Source organism: Lutra lutra, chromosome 7 (assembly GCF_902655055.1).
Source record: "Lutra lutra chromosome 7, mLutLut1.2, whole genome shotgun sequence".
Taxonomy (NCBI): domain Eukaryota; kingdom Metazoa; phylum Chordata; class Mammalia; order Carnivora; family Mustelidae; genus Lutra; species Lutra lutra.
This window is the reverse complement of record NC_062284.1, coordinates 138913188-138934243: the sequence shown is the minus strand read 5'-3', so window position 1 is coordinate 138934243 and position 21056 is coordinate 138913188. Positions and strand designations below refer to the sequence as shown.

At 52.8% G+C, this 21056-nt stretch overlaps 1 protein-coding gene across 1 annotated transcript in view; it reads right to left on the bottom strand.

The window, feature by feature from the left end:
• Window positions 1-2388: 2388 nt before the first annotated feature.
• C7H14orf132 (chromosome 7 C14orf132 homolog) overlaps window positions 2389-21056 on the bottom strand; it is a 54101-nt gene continuing 35433 nt past the window's right edge. The window contains exons 2-3 of the mRNA XM_047738863.1: window positions 3956-9571; window positions 2389-3920 (exon numbers count right to left, since the gene is read on the bottom strand). Coding sequence (XP_047594819.1) covers window positions 9347-9571 — 225 coding nt within the window. The 3' untranslated portion in view covers window positions 2389-3920; window positions 3956-9346. The remainder of the gene's footprint in view (window positions 3921-3955; window positions 9572-21056) is intronic.

The following is a 21056-nucleotide window of genomic DNA, read 5'->3' as shown; positions in this document are numbered from 1 at the left end:
GGTTAAGTGTCTGCCTTTGGCTCAGGTCATGATCCTGGGGTCCTGGGATTGAGTCCTGCATTGGGCTCCCTGCTCAGTGGGGAACCTGCTTCTCCCTCTGCCTCTTAGTCTCTCTCTCATGAAGAAATAAATAAAATCTTGAAAAAAAAAAAAAAGACGGGAAATGGCAAGCCTTCTCTCTCTCTCTCTCTCTTTTTTTAAAGGAGGTTCCATGACCAACCAGCATGGAGCCCAACACAGGGCCTGAACTCACGACCCTGGGATCGACACCTGACCTGAGATCAAGAGCTGGAAACATCACTGAATGAGCCCCCCAGGCGCCCCAGCACAGCAACCTGTCAGCCTTCCCGAGGCTTACGCCCAGGACTGGATCAACGTCAGTCCTGCCCAAACCTCTTGGTCGACACAGGTCACAAGGCCAGCCCCAAGGGACAGATATTGGGAGACAGGCTCCACCTCCGCATGGGGGAACCTCAAAGCCACAGTGCCAAAGGAGCCGGCATGCAGGAATGAGAACGTTTTCTGGTCCTTTCTGTTTCTTCCCCAGCAGTCGGCATGAATTCTCCCAAAAAGCACGTTGGGAGAGAACACGGTACCATGTGGCATGGAGTGTGTCGCCCTCCCCCTCTCTTCCCCTGGCTTCGTGGCTCTGAGCGGTGGCAGCTAGGGCTGCTTTGTGGGCCTGTGACCTGTCCCGTGGCAGGGGTCCCTGCATTCAGAAGAGCCCGACGCTGGGTTTGATATCCTGCGGTCACCATCTCGAAATTCTTCAGAACATTGAACAACAGCTCCGCGTTCTCGTTTTATCCTGGGTCCCACAGATTAGTGGCAGGGACTGACTGAAGACGCGCCCAGCACAGGAAGCCGCCTGCTCTGGGAGCCCTAACGATGTCCCTGACAGAAGGGACTACAAGCGCTGGAACCGGTTTGAGACTGCAGTTACAGGTGGGAGGTGTGTGCATGTCGGGGGCACAGGGTCGGCAGCCCAAGATTTCATGGTCATAAAGCCCTCGACACCTGACACATGGATATTTTGACCGGCACATTCCCTCCTGCACCTGCCTCCTACTTTTGAGGATGACCAGACTTTAAGTTGACCAGGGCTTGGGATATAAGCTCGCATTAGTCATCAGCGATTGCCCGAGTCACTGATCCAATCAGTTCCTTGCAGGGCTCCTACCTCAGTGGGACCAGGGTGCACCTCCTCTGGGGCCTGATATGGGTCCTTTGTTTTTTAAAGATTTTTATTTATTTATTTGTCAGAGAGAGAGAGCAAGTGACCACAGGCAGGGGGAGCGGTAGGCAGGGGGAGAAGCAGGCTCCCAGCCAAGCTGAGAGTCTGATGTGGGGTTCGAACCCACAACCCTGGGATCACGACTGAGCGAAAGGCAGCCGCTTAATCAACTGAGCCCCCTGGTGCCCTGCTATGGATCCCTTGGTGGGGACCCTGCTGCAGAACCCAGCATGTGGTCCCTTATCACTCTGGTATGTAACCCTGACAGTGACACTCTTTGTGCCTCTCGCCCCCTCAAGCATGTGTTTGAGGACAGAGGCTGCTCGCTGGCCCAGCATCCCTGAGTCCTTGTGCCAGGAGCAGGGATGCTGGGCCAGCGAGCAGCCTCTGTCCTCAAACACATGCTCAAACAGAAGGCACTTACCAGGTTTCTGGGTTCTGCAGCAGGGTCCCCACTAAGGGAATCCAGGCTGGGCTGAGTCACATTCTAATAGCTGTAAATGCCCCCCATTTGTTGAGCACTCTGAGCCCAGCCTGGATTCTGGTCCTGGTCCTGCCACTTGCCAGCTACAACGCCTTGGGCCAAGAAACGCCTCCTGCCTCCCATTTCCCCTTTTGCAAAACCAGAAACAGGATAACAACAGTACCTACTTCCTACAGTTGCTGTGGAGGCTACGTGAGTTAATACAGAGGTAAAGAGCTCAGACCTGCGCAGAAACCTGTCTCTGTTTGCTTTCTGTTTGCTCTTACCGGTGAATGAATGAAACTGTTAAGTGCAGGCTCACCGTCTGGTGTTGTGTGGAAATGTATTCGGCTGGTCTTCCAGATATCATTCACTCATCCCCTGAATGTCGGGTGTTTACCGTGAGCCAGGCACAGTGCTAGGTGCGGGGGAATTAAAAACTTGAGTAAGATACACCTTGCTCTGGGAGGACATACCTGGGGAGGGCTCCTGATGTTAGGTAAATGAACACAGCTCTGGTGATCTGCTCCCCACTGTAGGGGTGAGGCTGGGGAGGAGTGTGGGGAAGAGGGGGGTCATCCTGCCTCCAGTGGGGGCAGGAGCACCAGGATGGAGGTGCCCTAGAGCTGAGCGTCACTGCGATGAACAGACAGCATCCTTGCGTAAAGCACAGGCTGGATTCAAACACTTAGGCGTTAAAGTTTTGTTTTTAATGATCATCATAGAAAAGGACAAAATCAAACAGTGCTAACAAAGGGACACGATTCCACAGCCACAGTTTTACGTCCATCAAGGTCAGATACTTCTCAAAGAGCACACTGAAGCCTCACATTAAGAAATCGCCTTTTCACTGTAGTAAAAGTTAGTGATCTCATCGTGAAACCAGGGGGCTTGAGTAGCAAAGAATTACAAGAATAGTTAAAATACCTTTTATTATTATTATTATTATTATTATTAAGTAAACTACTTACAAGTTGATTATGAAAACGTTCGTCAGACCCAGAAACATCTCTGATTCTCTCTGCAGGAAGAACTGATCTATGGAAAACAGTTTGTAACCAGAATAAGGTTCCCGTAAAACTTTAAATAGTAGAAAGTGTGAATATGCCTTCAAGCCGGTGGAGGGAGGGGGGCAGGGAACAGGGTGGGATATGTGGAAAAGAGTCACAAACAAGGTTAAGATGCAGGTTTGCCCAAAGAGAGTGAGGCGGCCCCTCCCATCCTCATCCTGTCTAAGCTCCCCTCCGCCCACCACCCCAGCCCACTCCCCCATCCCAGCAGTGCGGCTCACATGTCTGGTGGAGGTCAGGTCCCTCCAGGTCCCAGAGACCAAGTTACCTGGACAAGTTCAAGTTCAGCCCCGCCTTCCCATTCACTTTGTAGGGCTTCCTCCATCCAGGCCGTGTCTCCCCTTGAAAGCCCAAGATGGTGGGGATGGAGGGTCCGTGGGTGCCCAAAGGACTCGGCAGGCAGCAGACCACTGCCCTCCGCTGGGATTACCGGGACACGGGGCCACAGCCATGATCACTGCTGTTGCCCAGAGGAGCTCTGGTTTATTCCAGGACTCGCAAACGGGGAAAAGTGGAACTCTGGAGAACTCCCATACTTTTGGATTCAGAGACAGCATTGCCTGGCGCCAGGTTTCCCCACCTCGGTGCTGTTGGTGCTTGGGGCCACATCATGAATTCTTTGTTGCTGGGGAAGCTCAGCAGCATCGTGGCTTCTATCCACCAGACGCCAGTAGAACATCAACCCCCAACAAGTTGTGAAAATCAAAATTGTCTCCGCACATCGCCGAAGGTCCCCCGGACAGAATTTTCCCAGGTTGAGAACCACTGGCCTAATTGTTCAGAAACGTTGCTACACAGATGCTCTGGGCTCAGGACTCCGCCCTCCTGCCGACTGGCCTGAGCCGGCAAACTCCCCCAAACCCCTCAGACACTCCATCCCCTCAAGTGTGAAAGTCTGGGACTTCCTTCCTACCAGTTTACAGGGCCGTGGTCGGAATCGCCTGGGTTGCTTGATTCTCTCGTTCCTGAAGCCCCCCCCCCCCCCCCGTGGGACAGACACTGGGGTCACTGGTAGCTGCTTACCCACATGGGGGGGGCTCCATGAAGAATAACGCTCTGGATTTCCCCAACTGTTGTGTGCACAAGTTCCCTGCAAATATACCTTGTGTATCTGTCAGGATTTATTCCCAAGGCAGGAAGGGCCTCAGCCCTCCTTCTGGGAAGGCAGGAGGTCGCCTGGTGAAGGACCCAGAGGTGAAGGCCGGAGCCTCATTAAAGCATCTGGACAGATGCTGGCAGGTGCAAACCTGGACCATGGCCGAAGGATGGGCGTGGCGTACGTCCCAGGTACTGTGCACCCTGTCCCCCCCTCCAAAGGCTTCCTCTGATTTTATTCCCTTTTGATTAAAAAAAAATACATACGACTTTCCCAGTGACTCAGAAGAACAGCACAGACTTACATTCCAAAATTGATGCAATTTCCCAAAGTTTCGATTACGTTCCTGGAAGCTGCCCTTTTTTCACTCTGGGGAACTTCTTCCTCTCTTCAGTCCCTGTGGTTTGCACTATTTTGTCCCCAGCAACACCCCCTCCCCAAAAAGGGGAAAGAAAATGTCCAATGTCTAATCTTAGAAGTGACTTTCTGGAGACATCTGACTGCTGCTTGATGCTGATGACCTGGGTTTCTCGGAGAGGCTCCTTTTTCCACTTGGAGATTATGAGCTCCATTCCTCTGGGCTCCCAGCTCTCAGCTCAGCCAGCCTGTCCCTTGTCCCTGTCACTGAATGATGGATGGGGTGGGAGAGGTAGAGCAGGCCACTACAGAACATTCCGGCTCCGACTGCTCCCTTTGGCCCTCTGAGCACAGCCCCTTAGTTGTCCCATCAGGGCATCCCAGCCCACCTAGGGCCTGCTCTAGGGATGCTCAAAGGGCAGGTACCAGGACATGGCAGAGGGGGGTGACAGCTGGCAGAGAGCACGGGGCCTGTCCTGGGGCTGGCGCTGGTAATCCAGGGCCATCCCTGCACTCCCCAGTGAATTCCCAGCAGGCTGGGAGATGATGTCCTGGACCAGGCAGCCGGAGACTTGCCAGGTCTCCCCTCCTTTCCCGTGTGGCCCCATTTGCCCTTCCTAATATTACAGGTCCTGACTGGAAGCTCCTAACACCTCCTACTGCTGTGAGGCTCTCAGACTGCTAAACATGTGCGCACCACTCCTGCCCCCCTTCCAGACCTACTGTGATCCAGGACCCAAAAAGCCCAGCCTCGGAGTCCCCGTTCCTGGGATGGCCCATTCCAGAGGGCTCACGGTGCAGAGCAGGGAGACACAGGGCATCCATCCAGCCTCGAGAGCCAGCAGGTGGATCAGAATCCCAGCTCTGTAGATGTGAGTTCTCAGTTTTCCACCAGAAAAATGGGATCATAATAACACGCACTTTTCCGCACCTCACTTCTTCCTCCGAGGGGTGAGCTGACAAGTAAACGGAATAGGAACAGAGCACAACACAAGGAAGATGCACGATAAATAAGATAATCATCATCAATGATTTCACTGCTAATGATGAACGGAGGTCATGCTCTTTGGAGGAGGACAGGAGCATGTCTGGAAGGAGTCGGGCGGCAGAGCAGACGACAGCTGAGTGTTCGCAGTCTCCAGGGAGGGATTCTGACATATGTTAGTGGTCTGGCTGGCATCCAGGCCTTCCATTTAGAACAAGCTGGACAATGGCCTATCGCCTCTCCAGCCAAGTGGTACTAGCCTGCTCTCCCTTTCTCCCTCGGATCCCAGGGATCTCCCGAAAGGAGATAACCGTATCTCTCTCTGGAGGGTACGGGGGGTTAGGGGAATTTCATCTGCCCCCTTGACCCAGATCTCAGGAGGAGGGAGGGACAGCAGAGCAATGATGTCGCCCAGGCCCACCCAAGAGCTGGAATCCGCTCGGAACACGGCAGGCTACCGTGTCCTCTGGCCTCTCCTCCAGAGCTCGGGGGACATGGGTCCAGCCCCCTAAATCAGGTGTGGTTCTGTTCGGTGGAGTATCCCACATGCAGACGAACGGTATGGGACCCCTATGGCTTGTGGAGGGAAGACGGGGAGGCATGTGGATGGCCAGGCATGGAGAACTTTCCAGCAAACGCAGGACTCTTCTCTGAAGAGCAGCTACGGAAGAAGCTTCTTCCTCAACGCTGGCCCATTACGTCCGGGTGGGCTCTGGGCCAACCTCACCCAGGAGAAGCCGGATGGGAGCCTCAGGCTGGGGTTTGCCAGAGGAACACCGTCCTGCCTGCTGGGAGAGTCCGGGCTCAACAGGACGCCTGAGCCTGGGCTGGAGCCTCCCCCACCACACGGACCGTCCCGACTGTCCTTGGCAGTCTGGCTGCGCGAGCCTCACTTCTCGTGTGGGCCCCTCTGTTGGGCTCCGGGTCGGAGCCGGGGGTCTTCTGCACGTGTCCCAAGAAATCTGCTTTCTGGTTACATTTCTGGCCACAAAAAACCACTTGTGCTCAGCTTTAAGGAGAGGGGCAGGTGACAGGGACCACCATCCTTGAAGCTTGGACAGAGACGGGGCAACGGGCAGGGGACGAGCGTGCCGCATTCTGAGGACGGTTAGACTTCTGCCTGTGGAGGAAGCCAGACCTGGCCCCGGGTCACACCATGACATGGGACCTTGGGGAATGGCCTCTGTAGACCCAGAGCCTGGCTTAAATGAGGCCTGGAGGTGCCACCGCAGCCACTGAAGGTAGCACGGAGTGGCAGAAAGAGGCTGCCGCTAGAGGCGGAGGGTCAGCCTCAAGTCCCAGCTTGTCACATTCACACTGTGTGGCCCTGGGCAAGTTACTCTGCTCCTCTGAGCTTCTGGTTCTCCATGTATAGGAGCAACGATGCTGTAAGGTAATCGTACGGATTAAACGTGCGCGAGGGGGTCTAGCTTGGCGCCTGGACGCAAGGCTCAGAGAGCGCCTCCTGCCGGTTACCTAACGTCCACGACAGAGCTCAGCTGAGGAAGGCAGGAGGGACAGCACAGCGCCCCCTCTGGCTGGAAGCCCGTCCTTTACCCTTCAGGGTACGTCTACCTTCCCTGTCATCCAGGTGATGCGGGGAAGAAACCAGATCAAAACACTGTAGGAGACCGGGAGGGAGTGACCCTGAGCAGGTCACTAGAATCGCCCAATGCCGAGGTTGGACAAGCTGGGCCTTAAGCTCCAGGCGGTGTGTCTGCGGCCCTGACCCAAGAGGGAGAATCCTTGAAAGTTGAATTTAACTGGCCTTTATGCCAGGGGAAAAGAAAGCCTTCATGGGGGAGACCCCCTGTGCCCAGAATTTCCCAGAACCCCTGGCCCGCTAGGGCTGGCCTAGCTGCTCTGAGCCGGGACCACAGGCTCCACCCCTCCCTGGTCACAGCACACGGAAGCCCCAGAGCCCCGACGGCCATCACTGCAAGCCATTTGCAGAGCAGAGAGTGGTCACCTGCCTCTCTACGGGGCTCCTTTGGAGATGTAGGGTCAGAAGGTAAGGACTCAGAATATCTGGGCTGCACTGACCCCCACAAAGATGCCAAGCATCACCTTGGTCCCTTTCCACCCCAGCTCTGGACCTCCTCCTTGAGTTCTCATGAGGACACCTGTCTCAGAAAACCCTTGCTCATGGGGCGCACGTGGGGGGCTTGAGACAGGGAAGAGTTTGCTCAAGAAGCATCTGGGATGACCAGCATGCAAAGGCTGACCACCTAGCCCAGCCCAGCCCCTGTCCCTGCCACCCTGACCCTGCCACCCTGACCACTCGTCCTGCCGAGAGCATGGCCCTGTCAGTGATTCCAGAAGGAGCCCAGGCCGAAGGTCCCCCATCCCTTCTCCCTCTCTGCAAAGGTCATGCCAGCTCTGCACTCATGGCCTCCACTGGAGCTGAAGCCTTCGTGGGTGGATGTGTGCACGGCTGCAGGGACAGACATGACTACTAGGAGGTGGCAGCCGTCTGCGGGCGCGGTCTGGGGGTTGGGCTGCTAATCCTGTTGCAGCAGCTCAGCACCAAGCCCGCAGATGAGTGGCTGCCTCAGGACAATTAAGATGTCCCTTTGCCTGTCATTAGGAACAGCCATGTCTCCCGAGACCACAGGGACACAGTACACGTTTTTGCAATTGTCCCCAGACAGCACCAGGGCTTCCCACCCAGTCTTTTAAGTTTCCCCACCACAGAGGGGAAGTTTGGACCATTTATTTTCTTTTGCACAGCACGGGGAGAAAGCAAGGACAGCACTGCTCCTGGCCCGCCAGCGAGGGAGGCTGCGTGTAAGCTTCCCCTACTCTGCTCGGCACAGGGCAGCTATCTGGGGAAGGGGGCTACCGGGCGGAAGCCTTTCCTAAGGACAGAAGTAGAGCAAGTCCTTCCCCATGCTGCCCCCTCCCCCAGGGCATGCCATCCTGGGCTGGTCTGCACGGGAGTCTCCCTTGCTGGCCAGAAACCACCCCCACTCCCCCAACCCACCCCGCCCCGCCTCGAGCCACTGACTTGGAGGAAGGTTAAGGAGGCTGACTCGGACAGAGCACATCCAGGTCTGCAAGAGAACGTGGAGCCAGACCCAGTGTAAAATGCAGGTGTCTGAGCACCCTGTGCACCCCTCGACCCCAAACAGCTTCCAGACCCTCTGGGCATTCTCCGAGAGAGCAGCTGAGAAGCAGGGATTTGCTTAAGAGAGTGCTTCACTGGGGCCCGACCCCCTGCTCTGACAGTGCCAGTCACGTGCTCTGTGATCACGGGCAAATCAGGCAAATCGTGCCTCTCCCTCCCGCTGTCAGAAGATCAGGTGGGCGTGAGGCCGCCATCTCTAAAATCCTTAAGTTCTCAGAGAGGAAAGAGCATCTGCTGGCAGCTGGTCTGAACTCGACCGCTCTGCCCAACTCTAGTCTGAAGGTCCTTCTTCTCTTTTGAAAAAGAAGAGCAGGTCTGTTCGGCCGAGAGCCCCCCACCCCTGGAAATCCTACCCCATCACCAGTCACCTCCTGTCCTTGGATTTCCTCATCCATCTGGGTCTCAAAAGGGGCCAAATGTCTGGTGACGAAGGTGCCCTGTCCACGTCAAACAAAGAACATTCTATGGCCCAGGTCACACCACCCGTATTCCAAAGGGCTGAGGGGGAGGACCACGGCTGGGCTGGAAACACTCCAGTTCTGATAGCTGCTCCTGCCGGGCACCCCACACACCAGGTGCAGCAACTTGGCATAAAAACAAGACACATAGTGATTATTTACTGTCAGCAAGGGATCGTCCCACCATGTCCATATTTCACACCTAACCGGCTATTTCCTCTGGTCTTACGTTCTCGGAATATAGGTTCAAAAAGTCCCCACTTGGCTCCTTGCAAAGGCTTTGCCCCATCGCGCCTCCAGGGGCCGGAGGCTCACCCGCCCATGTCTTCTGGATCAGCTTGATCACAGCCCAGAACACTGGAAATCGGGGCTGTTTGGGGGAACTCCTGATGCACGGTCGCTGCCCCCGGAGAGGCCATGCGCGTGGTCAGAGCTCCTGGTTCCAGAAGGTAGGACCAGCCAAAGGCCAACAGCACCAGTGTCCCCAGCAAAGCCTGGCCCTGCTGTGAGCCCAGCTCGGGCTGAGCCGGCTCGGAGCTGGTGGGTGCCGCGTACCTCAGAAGGTGAAGGCATACACCACCCCAACCACCACAATGTTCCCCAGGGTCGCTATGATGGCAATCCAGAGCAGGACCGCGTCGTTGGAGGACCGCGGAGACTCCTCCAGCTGGCCCTGGCCACTGGAGGCCGCGTGGACGTTGGTGGAAGAGTTAAAGAGGGAGTACTCTGTGCTGAAGTCTTCGTTGGGCGAGTCCATGAAGGCGCCTCCCATCATGGGCAGCTGCAGAGAGGGAGAGAGAGAATTAATCTGGGCACACGGGGCTGGAGAGGAGCCTGGTCTGGTCTGGTCTGGTCAAGCCACTGGGTGCTGGGACACAGCATCTCACGGGCTCTCCTCCTGTTTGTTATCATGGATGGTGCTGCTACAAAAGGTCATAGAGATGGTAATGCTTGGAGGAAGACGCCCTCGTGCCCATTTCACAGATGGAACTGTTAAGGCACACAGCTCGTCCACAGCTGTGGGCAGTCCCTCCACACCAGCTTCCTTCTTCTTCTCTTTGCAAAGTCGTGATACCCAACACAGACCATTAAGGAAAGAGAAAAGAGGAAAAAGAAAAAGTAAGAATCAGCCTCGCTGCTTTAGGATAATGGCTGCTAACACGGTGATATTTCTCTTTTGCACTTTTTTCAGTGTGAGTCCGTATGTGTGTGTGAGAGACACAGAGAGAAAACATGTTTGAACACGTGGTTTTATATAAGATTCTGTATAAAAATTCCATCAGAACACCATTTTACCCATTGTATACTATTCAACCACAAATAAAACCCCAATTTAACCATCCCCTACAACTGGAGATTCAGGAATTTTTTTTTTTTTTTTTTTTGCTTTTATAAAGAATGCAGTCAGGGGTGCCTAGGTGGCTCAGTCGTTAAGCATCTGCCTTCCGCTCAGGTCATGATCCCAAGGTCCTGTGATCAAGCCCCGCATCAGGCTCCCTGCTTGGCAGGAAGCCTGCTTCTCTTTTTCCCACTCCCTCTGTTTGTGTTTCCTCTCTCACTGTGTCTCTTTCTGTCAAATAAATAAATAAAATCTTGAAAAAAATTAAATAAGTAAGTAATTAAGTAAATAAATAAATAAATAAAGCAGTCAGAACGGCTAATTAACAAGTCAGGAAATGGCAGATGCTGGCCAGGATGCGGAGAAAGGGGAACCCTCCTACACTGTCGGTGGGAATGCAAGCTGGTGCAGCCACTCTGGAAAACAGCATGGAGGTTCCTCAAAAAGTTGAAAATAGAGCTACCCTATGACCCAGCAATTGCACTGCTGGGTATTTACCCTAAAGACACAAATGTAGTGAAAAAAGGGGCACATGCACCCGAATGTTTATAGCAGCAATGTCCACAATAGCCAAACTGTGGTAAGAACTTAAATGTCCATCAACAGACGAATGGATAAAGAAGATGTGGTGTGTATATATACCATGGAATACTATGCAGCCATCCAAAGAAATGAAATCTTGCCATTTGCAATGACGTGGATGGAACTAGAGGGTATCATGCTTAGCGAAATAAGTCAGTTAGAGAAAGACAACTATCATATGATCTCCCTGATAGGTGAAATTTAAGAAACAAGACAGAGGATCACAGGGGAAGAGAGGAAAAAATGAAGCAAGATGAAACCAGAGAGGGAGACAAACCATGAGACTCTTAATCTCAGGAAACAAACTGAGGGCTGCTGGAGGGGAGGTGGGCGGGAGGGAGGGGGTGGCTGGGTTATGGACATTGGGGAGGGTGTGTGCTATGGTGAACTCTGTGAATTGTGTAGGACTGATGATTCACAGACTGTACCCCTGAAGCAAATAATACATTGTATGTTAATAATAAAAAATTTTTTAAAAATAATGCACCGATCGAGACCCTAGCTATCTATCCCTGCCCTTGGGCGTACATATGTGCTTCTATGTGCATTTGTCTTCATTGCTGCAGACTCCCGGGCAGGGAGCTTCTGAGTCTATGGGTACGAGCACTTCAGAGCTCCTGGGGCACAGGGACGCCCTCCGTAGAAGAGTGATTTTAACTCCCAAGCCTCACATACAAGGATGGGCGCACGTTCGCGCTCCAGAGGTTGGAGTAAAGGCTCCAGGTTCCAGGCTCGGGGAGGGGACATGGGCTGCTCAAAGGAGGGGGTGACCCTCCATACAGCCACAAGGAGACCTTTCCTGCTCCAGGTCTTCTGGGCCCTTCCAGAAGTCCCCGGAGACTGATGTCTCCAGGGCTGGCCCCCGAATCTGTTAGGCCCACGGTGTGTGTTTTGGATGGCACCAGGGAGAATGAACAGTGAACAGTTACGCTCTCCTTCTGCACACACTTCCCGAGTCCTTATTACCACCAGCATGGAGGTCCGGCCACACCCAGGGGGTGTGCAGGAGATTTCAAGACTCACCACTTAGCTCTCCTGTTGGAGGGACCACTGTATCCCCATTTCACAGATGGGTAAGCAGAGGTCAAGGCTACATGGCAAGTTCATGGTGGGGTCAGGGTTGAGAGCTTCTCGCTCTGCATGCAGTCACCCCGACTCCGGGCTCGGACTCCATGTTGGGGCTTGTTAATGTCAAGATCACTGTCCCCAGGAAGTCTTGGACCCCAGGGGAGCAAATCGGGTGCCACTTCACTCCCCCATTCTTCCGACAAATAAGTTTGAAGGGTGCATGGATTAGGTTCCCGGGTTCCAGACTCTGGATACAGCAGCGAGCAAGACAGACGGGTCCACACTCCAGTAGGGGGATGAGAGCAGGGAGGAGAAAAAGAGGCCAGAGGGGCGCAGGGAGGGACGAAGACAGGGACCATGTGTGGGGGGAACGTGAACCATTGGGATCGACACAGGGAGGCTACTTTCGGGCAGCTCTGTGCTTGGCCACCCACATCCCAGCAGCCTCCGCAGAGCACCTGCTTGGCCAAGAAGCACAGCGTCTCTGGGCTCGCTCAGAGAAGCCCGACATTTCATCCACGACACAGCTCTGCCCTTTATCTGGTGGGGACCCGCCAGCTATCACAACCTGGGGGTGTAGGGACAGCAGGGCTCCTGGGGATCTCGGGACCGGCCGGGGCCCAGCCTGGGGGGCCGCTGCCCACAGCCGCATGCTCACGGCATGAAGATCCCGCCAGCGCTGCGTGTGTATGTGTGTCCCTTCTGACACGCCTATCACGGTTTAGCCGTATATTAAATTAAGACGTTGAGTTCAATGAACATGTTTAGTGCGTGTGAATAGCCATCAGGACGAACACAAGTGAGGAGACCAATTGACCCGCTGCGGTCTGGGGCGAGACCTGTGCCCCCCTCACCTGTCTCTGGGGTAGGGCCGGTCTCTCTGGGTATTTGCATCAAATCACTAGGGAAAAGGTGGAAGGGTGCTGGGTGGAGAGCCGGTGGACCGCAGTGGCCCTGGGCAGGGTGGTGGCGGCAGGGCCATGTGCCCTGCTCTCTGGGGCTGCTCTCTCTTCCCCGCCCAGAAGCTCTGCCCAGTGTCCTCCTTTTCCCTAGTGATTTGACCAATTGACATGCATCCTATGAGAAGTACAATTAAGAGTTTAAAGAAGCGAGCCGGGACCCCCTCTTGGCCCCAAGCTGGTGACGCAGATGGGATGGGTCACAGCCTCATCAGGCATAGGCAGCCCAAGGGGGGCTGAGCGGCTGGTGCGGCTGGGCGGGCGGTGGAGCCTCTGAGTCCAGGGCCTTCCCATGAAACTCATTCCTGCTTTGGGTCTCAGCCAATGGTCCTCTCCCCTGGAGCCCTCCCTCCTGTGTGCCCCATCCTCGCCTCACGGCCTCCCGTTTTGAGACACAGCTCCTCCTGTCTGCTTCCCCAGTGGCCTGGAAGTTCCAGGAGGCGGGACCAGATCCACTTATTCTCCTCATGGGGTTCCAAGAGCATTGCATAGGTATGGCATACAGTGGTGCCTAATAAAAACCTGACTGCTGCTGATGAATGATGGTCTCTCTCAGCTCAAGGGCTGTCACTCCTACGTTGGCTAACGGCCTCTCTGGCCTCTCCTGATGGCCCACACGTCCACCTGCCACCTGCGGGGTTCACGGAGGGCAGTGGGTTCCTCTCCCCCCACCCCCCACCACAGCCGGCACTCCAGGCACTCCACAGCCTGCCCTTCTCTAGGGTCTTCCTCTGGCAGCCCACAGCGGAAGCAGGACTGTGGTGAGGCCCCAGAAACTCTGCTGGTAGCATCTTAGCGGGGGGCTCAGGCCAGGACTCCCCATGTACCTGGACTTGGTCTGCAGCTGCCTCCCCTAGACCTGCTGGGCCCCCCAGAGTTAGGGAAAAGGAGGACACTGGGCAGAGCTTCTGGGCGGGGAAGAGAGAGCAGCCCCAAAGAGCAGGGCACATGGCCCTGCTGCCACCACCCTGCCCAGGGCCACTGCGGTCCACCAGCTCTCCACCCAGCACCCTTCCACCCTGCTTCCTGTGCTCTGCTCCCCTGCACGTAGTTAGTGTCCCTGTGTTAGTTTCCTATGGTGGCCTTAGCGAGTTGCCACGAATGATGACACACATTTATTCTCTTCCAGACCCAGAGGTCGGAGGTCTGACATGGGTCTCCAAGGCCTGCCAGCCAGGTGTTCACTGTGCTGCTGCCTCTTCTGGCTTCCAAAGGCGCCCACATTGGCCTGTGGCTCCTTCCTCTGTCTCCCAAGCACGCACTGTGCTATCTTCCAACCTCTCTCAGATCCTCCCTCTTCCCCAGTATGGGGACCTGGTGATTACCCTGGGCTCACTTGGATAATCCAAGATCATCTCTGATCTCAAGACTTTTTTTTTTTAAAAAGATTTATTCATTTGAGAGAGGGAGAGAGAGCACATAGTGGGGGAGGGCAGAGGCAGTGGGAGAGAGAGAGAATCTCAAGCAGACTCCCCGCTGGGCATGGAACCCGAGGTGGGGCTCAATCTCTCCACCCTGAGATCATGACCTGAGCCAAAACCAAGAGTTAGATGCTTAACCTACCACACCACCCAGTCACCCCTGATCTCAAGATCCTTAACCTTAATCATACCTGCGTAGTCTCTTTGCCCCATCAGGTAACCATCCAGAGGCTCACCTAATTGGAGGTTGGTCTCCGCTACACAGGGAACTCTCTGGAAAGTAAGCCTTGTAACCTACACACCTCAAGCTCTCTCGGCCCCACTGTTAATGTAAAAAAGGTGACAAACCTGACCCTGTGGAATTAATGACCTGACGTCAGCAGAAGTTCTCCCCACCAGCTATGCTCCATCAACCCAGTCCCATAGACCCCCTCGGGGGGACAGTGTGTTCTCCAGACAGTGAGCTCCTCTCTGCCCTGCATCTGCCACAACAGAGAGCTCGGCACTGTGCCAGGGACCACGGCTGTTGTCAGATCCATACTGTCCCTCTGAGGGTGGGGACAGGGGTGGGTTCCAGTTCAAGACAGACTTGGGGGTGAATCCGTATAGTAAAGCCAGGTGGGTCCTTCAACCCACTTGCCTGTAAATAGTGAAGATAATTCACTATCTTCAGTGGAACCAGCAGGATTCTTGCAAGGAGGAGATAAAGCCATAGGTGATAAAATGTGGCCCAAGACATTCACTCAGTAATTCCTGATATTTTCTCCTTTTATCGTTCTTTGCAGAAATTCAAAAGCAGGAGCTTGCATTCCTCTCTTATCCAACTACTTAAGCTGAAGGGAGGGAAGGGGGACCCTGGCATTTCCAGATGTGCATTTTATGCGAACCATTAATCAGGCACTCTCTTGCAGGTGCAACAGACCGCCCCCCTGCTCCCCAACTTATGTTCAGGCTGAGAGATGCTCCAAGTCTGGCCAGGGCTGTCATTTGATCCATCTGTCTAAGGTGTTTGGTTGTTCTGATTTTTTTTTTTCCCTTTGTAAAACAGAGTCCACATTCAAAGTGTCCATAGATGTGAAAACAAGTTTAAATGGCGAAATCTCATGAATAGAAAACAACAAACAAAAAGGTCAGCCTCAATTGCATTATTGGGAAATTGGGAACGGCTGACCAGGAGGACTCACGGTCAGAGTGACGGGCCGTAGCTGGAGTCACCCCAGAGACAGATGGTGAGAGAAGCATCTGGAAGGTCTCTTAGAGATGCCCCTCCTCCCCTACCGGTGACAACCGGGCCTTCTCACGCCAGTGGGCAGATGTGGTCACTGGGCCCCTGGGAGTGGAACCCTTGTATGAGGTTTCAACTCAGAGCAGATCTGGGGGTGAAGACTTCTAACTTCCCACCCTGAAGAAGCGAGAGGCCCATGGAGGCAGAACCAGATCCCGGGCATTTGAGGCTGAGTCACAGGGTGGGGCGTTGGCAGGAGGAGCGGGGAGCTCGTTTCCCCAGCAGAGGAGGTGGTTACAGCCAGCCAGCCGGGTCAGAAAGAAGCCCGTTGGCTTGTTAAAGAGGGGACACCAGCACAGGTCAACATTCAAGGTCCTTGCTGTCGATCAAGGCTGTGCTTCTTGACGGTACCTTTCAGGAGAGCAAGAGCCTTCCTGGTTTCCCGCAGCATCCCCAGGGCCCAGAACAGAGCTGATGCTCAGAAGACAGAGGGGAAGCAAAGGAACTCCAGGTCCATCGGCCAAGAATTCCGAAGGCATGCTGAGCCAGCGCTTCCTGGCTGGGTGATCCGGGCCCGCTTCCTAACCTAACCTGTCCAAGCTCAGGTTTCCTCCGGAAACCCAAGGGCAAATGCCAGACACTGCCTCCCAGATGAGGGCTGCCAGGAGTGGCAAAACGCTGTCTGCGGTGGGAGGTGGCTAAGGGGAAGTCACCAAATAAACTCAGAGAGCATCTCCGGCACTAAAAGCGAAGTCAAGGATGATCATGTGGGGGCCAGACTCAGCAGTGCACCTGTTCCGGAGGAAAAGGGCGGGGGCAAAGGAGACTGGTTTTGCCCATAACATTTTACTCTAAGAAAAGATGAGCAAACAGGATGAGCTATTAGAAAGAGTCTCTTCCAGTCACAGGGCACTCTTCAGTATTTTCAACCTCTAATGTTAAGAGCAAGGCTTAAACAACAGGAGTGGGTCACAGACAGGGTGGGTTCTAATCAGCACTGTGGGCTGGCGGCTCCCCCGGGGAACCCCGGCCCTCGGTGCTGGAGACCAGAATGGTGTGGAAGGGTTCCAGGAAAGTGTAGATGTGCGGACCCCAAGGTTCCAACCGTGGAAATTCACATGGTTCCCACCCCATCCCCCTCTCCCTGCACACAGCAGAGCTGCTGTGAGGAGGACCAGGGAGGAGGCCCGCCTCCGGGTCCCCATCTGTTCCTGCCAAGAAGAGGGAGGTTAGATAAGTCTCCCCTAGGCTGGGCCTCTCCAGAGGAAGGAACAGAAGATGCTTTCAAAGGAAAATCTTCAAAGAGATGGCTCTGGCAGAAGTTCCCAAAATAATGCCCACGCTTCAGGGGAGGGGACACCAGAGACAATGGGTGTCTGTTGTTGGAGGCTCTGGGAAGTGGGCTTGCGGGCCTCGTGCTGGGTCCTACCAGACCCTTCTCCCCACGAAGGCCGTCCATCCACAGGGCCCCTGCAGCATCTCAGCCACACATAGGATCTGATCCTCTCCTGGACTGTGGATTTCAAAGCTAAACTTATACAAGGGTAGAAACATCCATACTGTCCCCGTCTCCAGTGGGTGGGGACATTCTAGTGCCTCTTAACGGCTGACACACCCGGCCCTGCTTCCCTCTCTGAGCCTCGCTTACCTAGGAGCTGTTCAGAGGAGTGACGGCCAAGGCCAAGCTTGGGGCTCAGAAGCCCTTGCCAGACTCTAAGAAAGCCAGGGTCAGGTGTAGACGGTCCTCAAGTGAGGGTTGCGTGGTGAGGGCTGGGAGATAGGCCTTTGGGTAAAATCCGCACCCCCTCCCAGTGCAATCTGAATTTCAGAGAAACAATAACAAAACCATTTAAAAAAAAATTTTTTTTTTAAGATTTTATTTATTTATCAGAGAGAGAGAGAGGGAGAGAGAGCGAGCACAGGCAGACAGAATAGCAGGCAGAGGGAGAAGCAGGCTCCCTGCAGAGCAAGGAGCCCGATGTGGGACTCGATCCCAGGACACCGGGATCATGACCTGAGCTGAAGGCAGCTGCTTAACCAACTGAGCCACCCAGGCGTCCCACCATTTTTGATGTAAGTATATCCCAAGTATTTCACTGGACCTACTTAGAGAAAAAAAATCTTACTGAAAAATGATCTGACATTTAAATTTAACTGGGCCTCCTGCATTTTTATTTGCTAAATCTGGCAACTCTGTGTGCGGCCACTCTGAGAAAGAGCTGCAATTTCAGAATTTGTGCGAGGGGCCACGCCTTCGGGTCTGTCTCTCCAGAGCCCGCCATCTGTAGCCAGGCCTCTCTGGGTGACCTCGTTCCCTGGAAAATTCCAGGAGGCCTCTGGCCGACCTACAAACATTATAAAGCCAATTTCTTCCCTTACTACCTTCTCGCAGGATCTCTGTGGTCCAAATATAAAGGCTGGACAGGCTGAGAGTGCCATCCATCCATTTATTAGTCATTCAACAAACACTGAGGGCCTACTGGACACCTGGAGGCACTGGACTGACTCTAGGGGTTCCCAGGGGAGACCCTGAAGGGCTTAACATTTAAAATGAATACAGATAAGCTCTCAGCCATAAAACGGCATTTAGGGCACTTTAACAGAGATGAGAACCAAGCAATGGGGTTCTCACAGCATGAAAGTGGGCAGGCTGTTTTTAATCCCTTGAACCAAAGAATCAGGCATAAGGCTGAGCCCTGGTTCTGTTCCTTTCTGGCTGTGTGCCTTGAGCCAGTGACTGACCCTCTCTGGGCCTCTGTTTCCTTTCTGTCCGAGGAGGATAATAGCAGGGACCACTCTGTAGGGTGCTGTGGGGGTGAAGTACCATGTCCCGGCTCTAAGGAGCCAATAGCCGGGGCCCCTGATTGTTAGTATCATCCCCGCTGTCATCGCTGGGTGGGCACAGAGCCAGGCCTGCTCCCCTCTCATGGCCTCACCGTCGTGGGGCTTTTGTGATTTTCTCCATTTTCCACCTTGAAGACACAGGCCTGGTGAGCTTCCTGGCATCCTCCCTCCTGTCTTCCAGCGTCGATAGCTAAAGCCCTACAGAACTCCCCTCTTTGTAAACAGAGGGCAGGGAAGAGGGGCTCCCGGGACCCAGAGAATTTGGGGGAATCCCTAATTTCTTTCTCTTTTCTCTCTCTGGCTGCCCTGGGGCCAGCCACAGTTGCTGGGTGCTCTTCTGTGGCAGTGGTGGGCAGTGGCAGGGACGGGGGACCTAAAGTGTAAGACAAAACTGAAGAAAGGGCCCTTGCAGTTTGAGATGTGTCGGGGAGTTAGTTCTTATCCCTCATCTCTCACTCTCTTGCTCTCTTGTCTCCTGCTTTGCCCTGCGGGCATCGTGACAGTTCAGACCTGTGGAACACACAGGGCAATAAAGTCGACAGACTCCCAATTGGAGGGTTAGGGAAGAAGGTCCCTGGGAGCCAAGGAGTATCCCAGGGGGAGAGAGCGCAGAAAGGATCCCCTAGTTCTGCACAGAACCTGTGCACATTCTGGGCTCGCTCTGGGCCATACAGGCATGTGAGCAACCCAAAGAAGCCTCATGAAACCTTGGATAAGTCCAGACGCACCCCTGAAAGAGACCCGTGCTGGGCAGAGTTGGACAGCATCGCCACGCTGTTACCAACAGACCCACGCTGGGACCACCACTTGCAGAAGGTGAGGCAAAAATCTCCCGAACAAAAGAAATACCAAATGGTCTCACTGAGTCATTCTGCCAAACACGCAAGGAAGAATAATACCAACTCCTCACAATCTCCTCCAGAAAATAGAAGAAGGAAGGTCACTTTTTAACTCTTTTTGTGGAATGTTTCCCAAATCAGGTTAATAAAGCCAGCGCAACCCTGCTACCAAAATCAGAGATATGACAAGAAAAGAAAATGGAAGATCAATATCCTAATTAAACGTAGACAAAAAGTAGAATGAGAGATACTAGCGAACCGAATCCAGCAATACATAAAAAGATACTGTATTTTTTGTTGCCTGGGTCAACATTCAAAGATCGGTTAATGTAATTCATTACCCTCACAGAAGTAAAAAGAAACAAAACATAATCGTATCCATAGACACAGAAAAATCATTTGACAAAATTAAACATTGACTCATGGTAAAAATTCTTGGCAAGCTACAAATAGAAGAGAACTCCCTAAGTCTGATCAAGATCATCTACAAAAACCAAAAACCATCACCAAAAAACAGCTTAAAGCTAACATCATACCTAGACTATTAAACAAATCAATTGGTTGTCTATAGTCAAATAATCAACAATTGGAAGGTGACGACAGCGTAGCATTTGCAAAAGAGATACACAGATCAATGAGACAGAACAGAGCATCCAGAGCTAGATTCACATAAATATGGTCAATTGAATTAAAAAAAAAAAACTCAGAAGAAATTCAGTGAAGAAAGGGTAGTCTTTTCAACTAATGATGCTAGAACACTTGGTTACCGATGTGCCAAAAAGATAAATAAATAAAAATGTTCCTGGAACATGATCTCTTATATAAAAATTACCCCCCAAGGCCCCACCCTCATGCTTTACACAAAAATTAACCCAAAATGGACCACAGACCTAAATGAAAATGAAAAAGTATAATACTTATAGGAAAATACAGAGAAGAATGTCTGTGACCTTGAGTTAGGTAAGCAAAGAATTCTCAAATCCAACACCAAAAGTGCAATTCATACAAGAAAACATTGGTAACCGAGATTTCATCAAAATTAGAAACATCTCCTCTGTGAAAGGCACTGATAAGAGAATGAAAAGACAAACCATCGACTGAAGGAAAATATTTACAAATCATGTATCTGACAAGGGACTTGTAACGAGAATATATAAAGAACTCTGAAGAATCAACAATAGGAAAACAGTTTGAGAAATGAGCAAAATTTTGAATGGTCACTGCACAGGAGATACGCAGAAGGCAGAACAACACGTGAAAACTTGTTCAACGTCATCAGTTATTAGGGAAATACAAGATAAAACCATCACGAGATACCACTATATGCCTATTATAATGGTTAGTTTTTCTTTTTCTTTTCCTTTCTTTCTTTCTTTCTTTCTTTCTTTCTTTCTTTCTTTCTTTCTTTTTTTTTTTTTATCATTACTTAGTTCTGGCAAGAATGTGGACCAGCTGGAACTCAAATATAAGGCAGGTGGGAAAGTAAAATGGTACAGTCGTTCTGGAAAATTTCGCAGTTTCTCATAAGCATACATTTGCCGAACGACTTGGAAATCTTGGTCCCATGTATTTGCTCCCCCCAAAATGAAAACGTACAGTCATAGAAAAATCTGGGCAAATGTTTACAATAGCTTTATTCATAACTACCCCAAACTGGAAGCAATGCAGATTGTCTTTCAACAGCACAGAATAAAACAAAACCAAAAAACAGCGATACGATCACTCAGTAAAATACTAGTCAGCATGCAAAATAGATCAGCTCCTGATGGACAGCAGCACGGGGGACTCTCCAGCGTGTGAATAAGTGAGACAGAAAAGGCTTCGCACTGTGTGATTCCATCCCCGTGACGATCTGGATGAGGGAGAAATGACAGGGTGACGGCGGGAGCGGGTGTGGTTATGGGGTGAACAGGAGGGCAGCGGCAGGAAGTGTTTGGGGTGAGGGAGGGGACTGTGGTTGCGGTCCCAGGACTCTGCATTTGTGAGAAC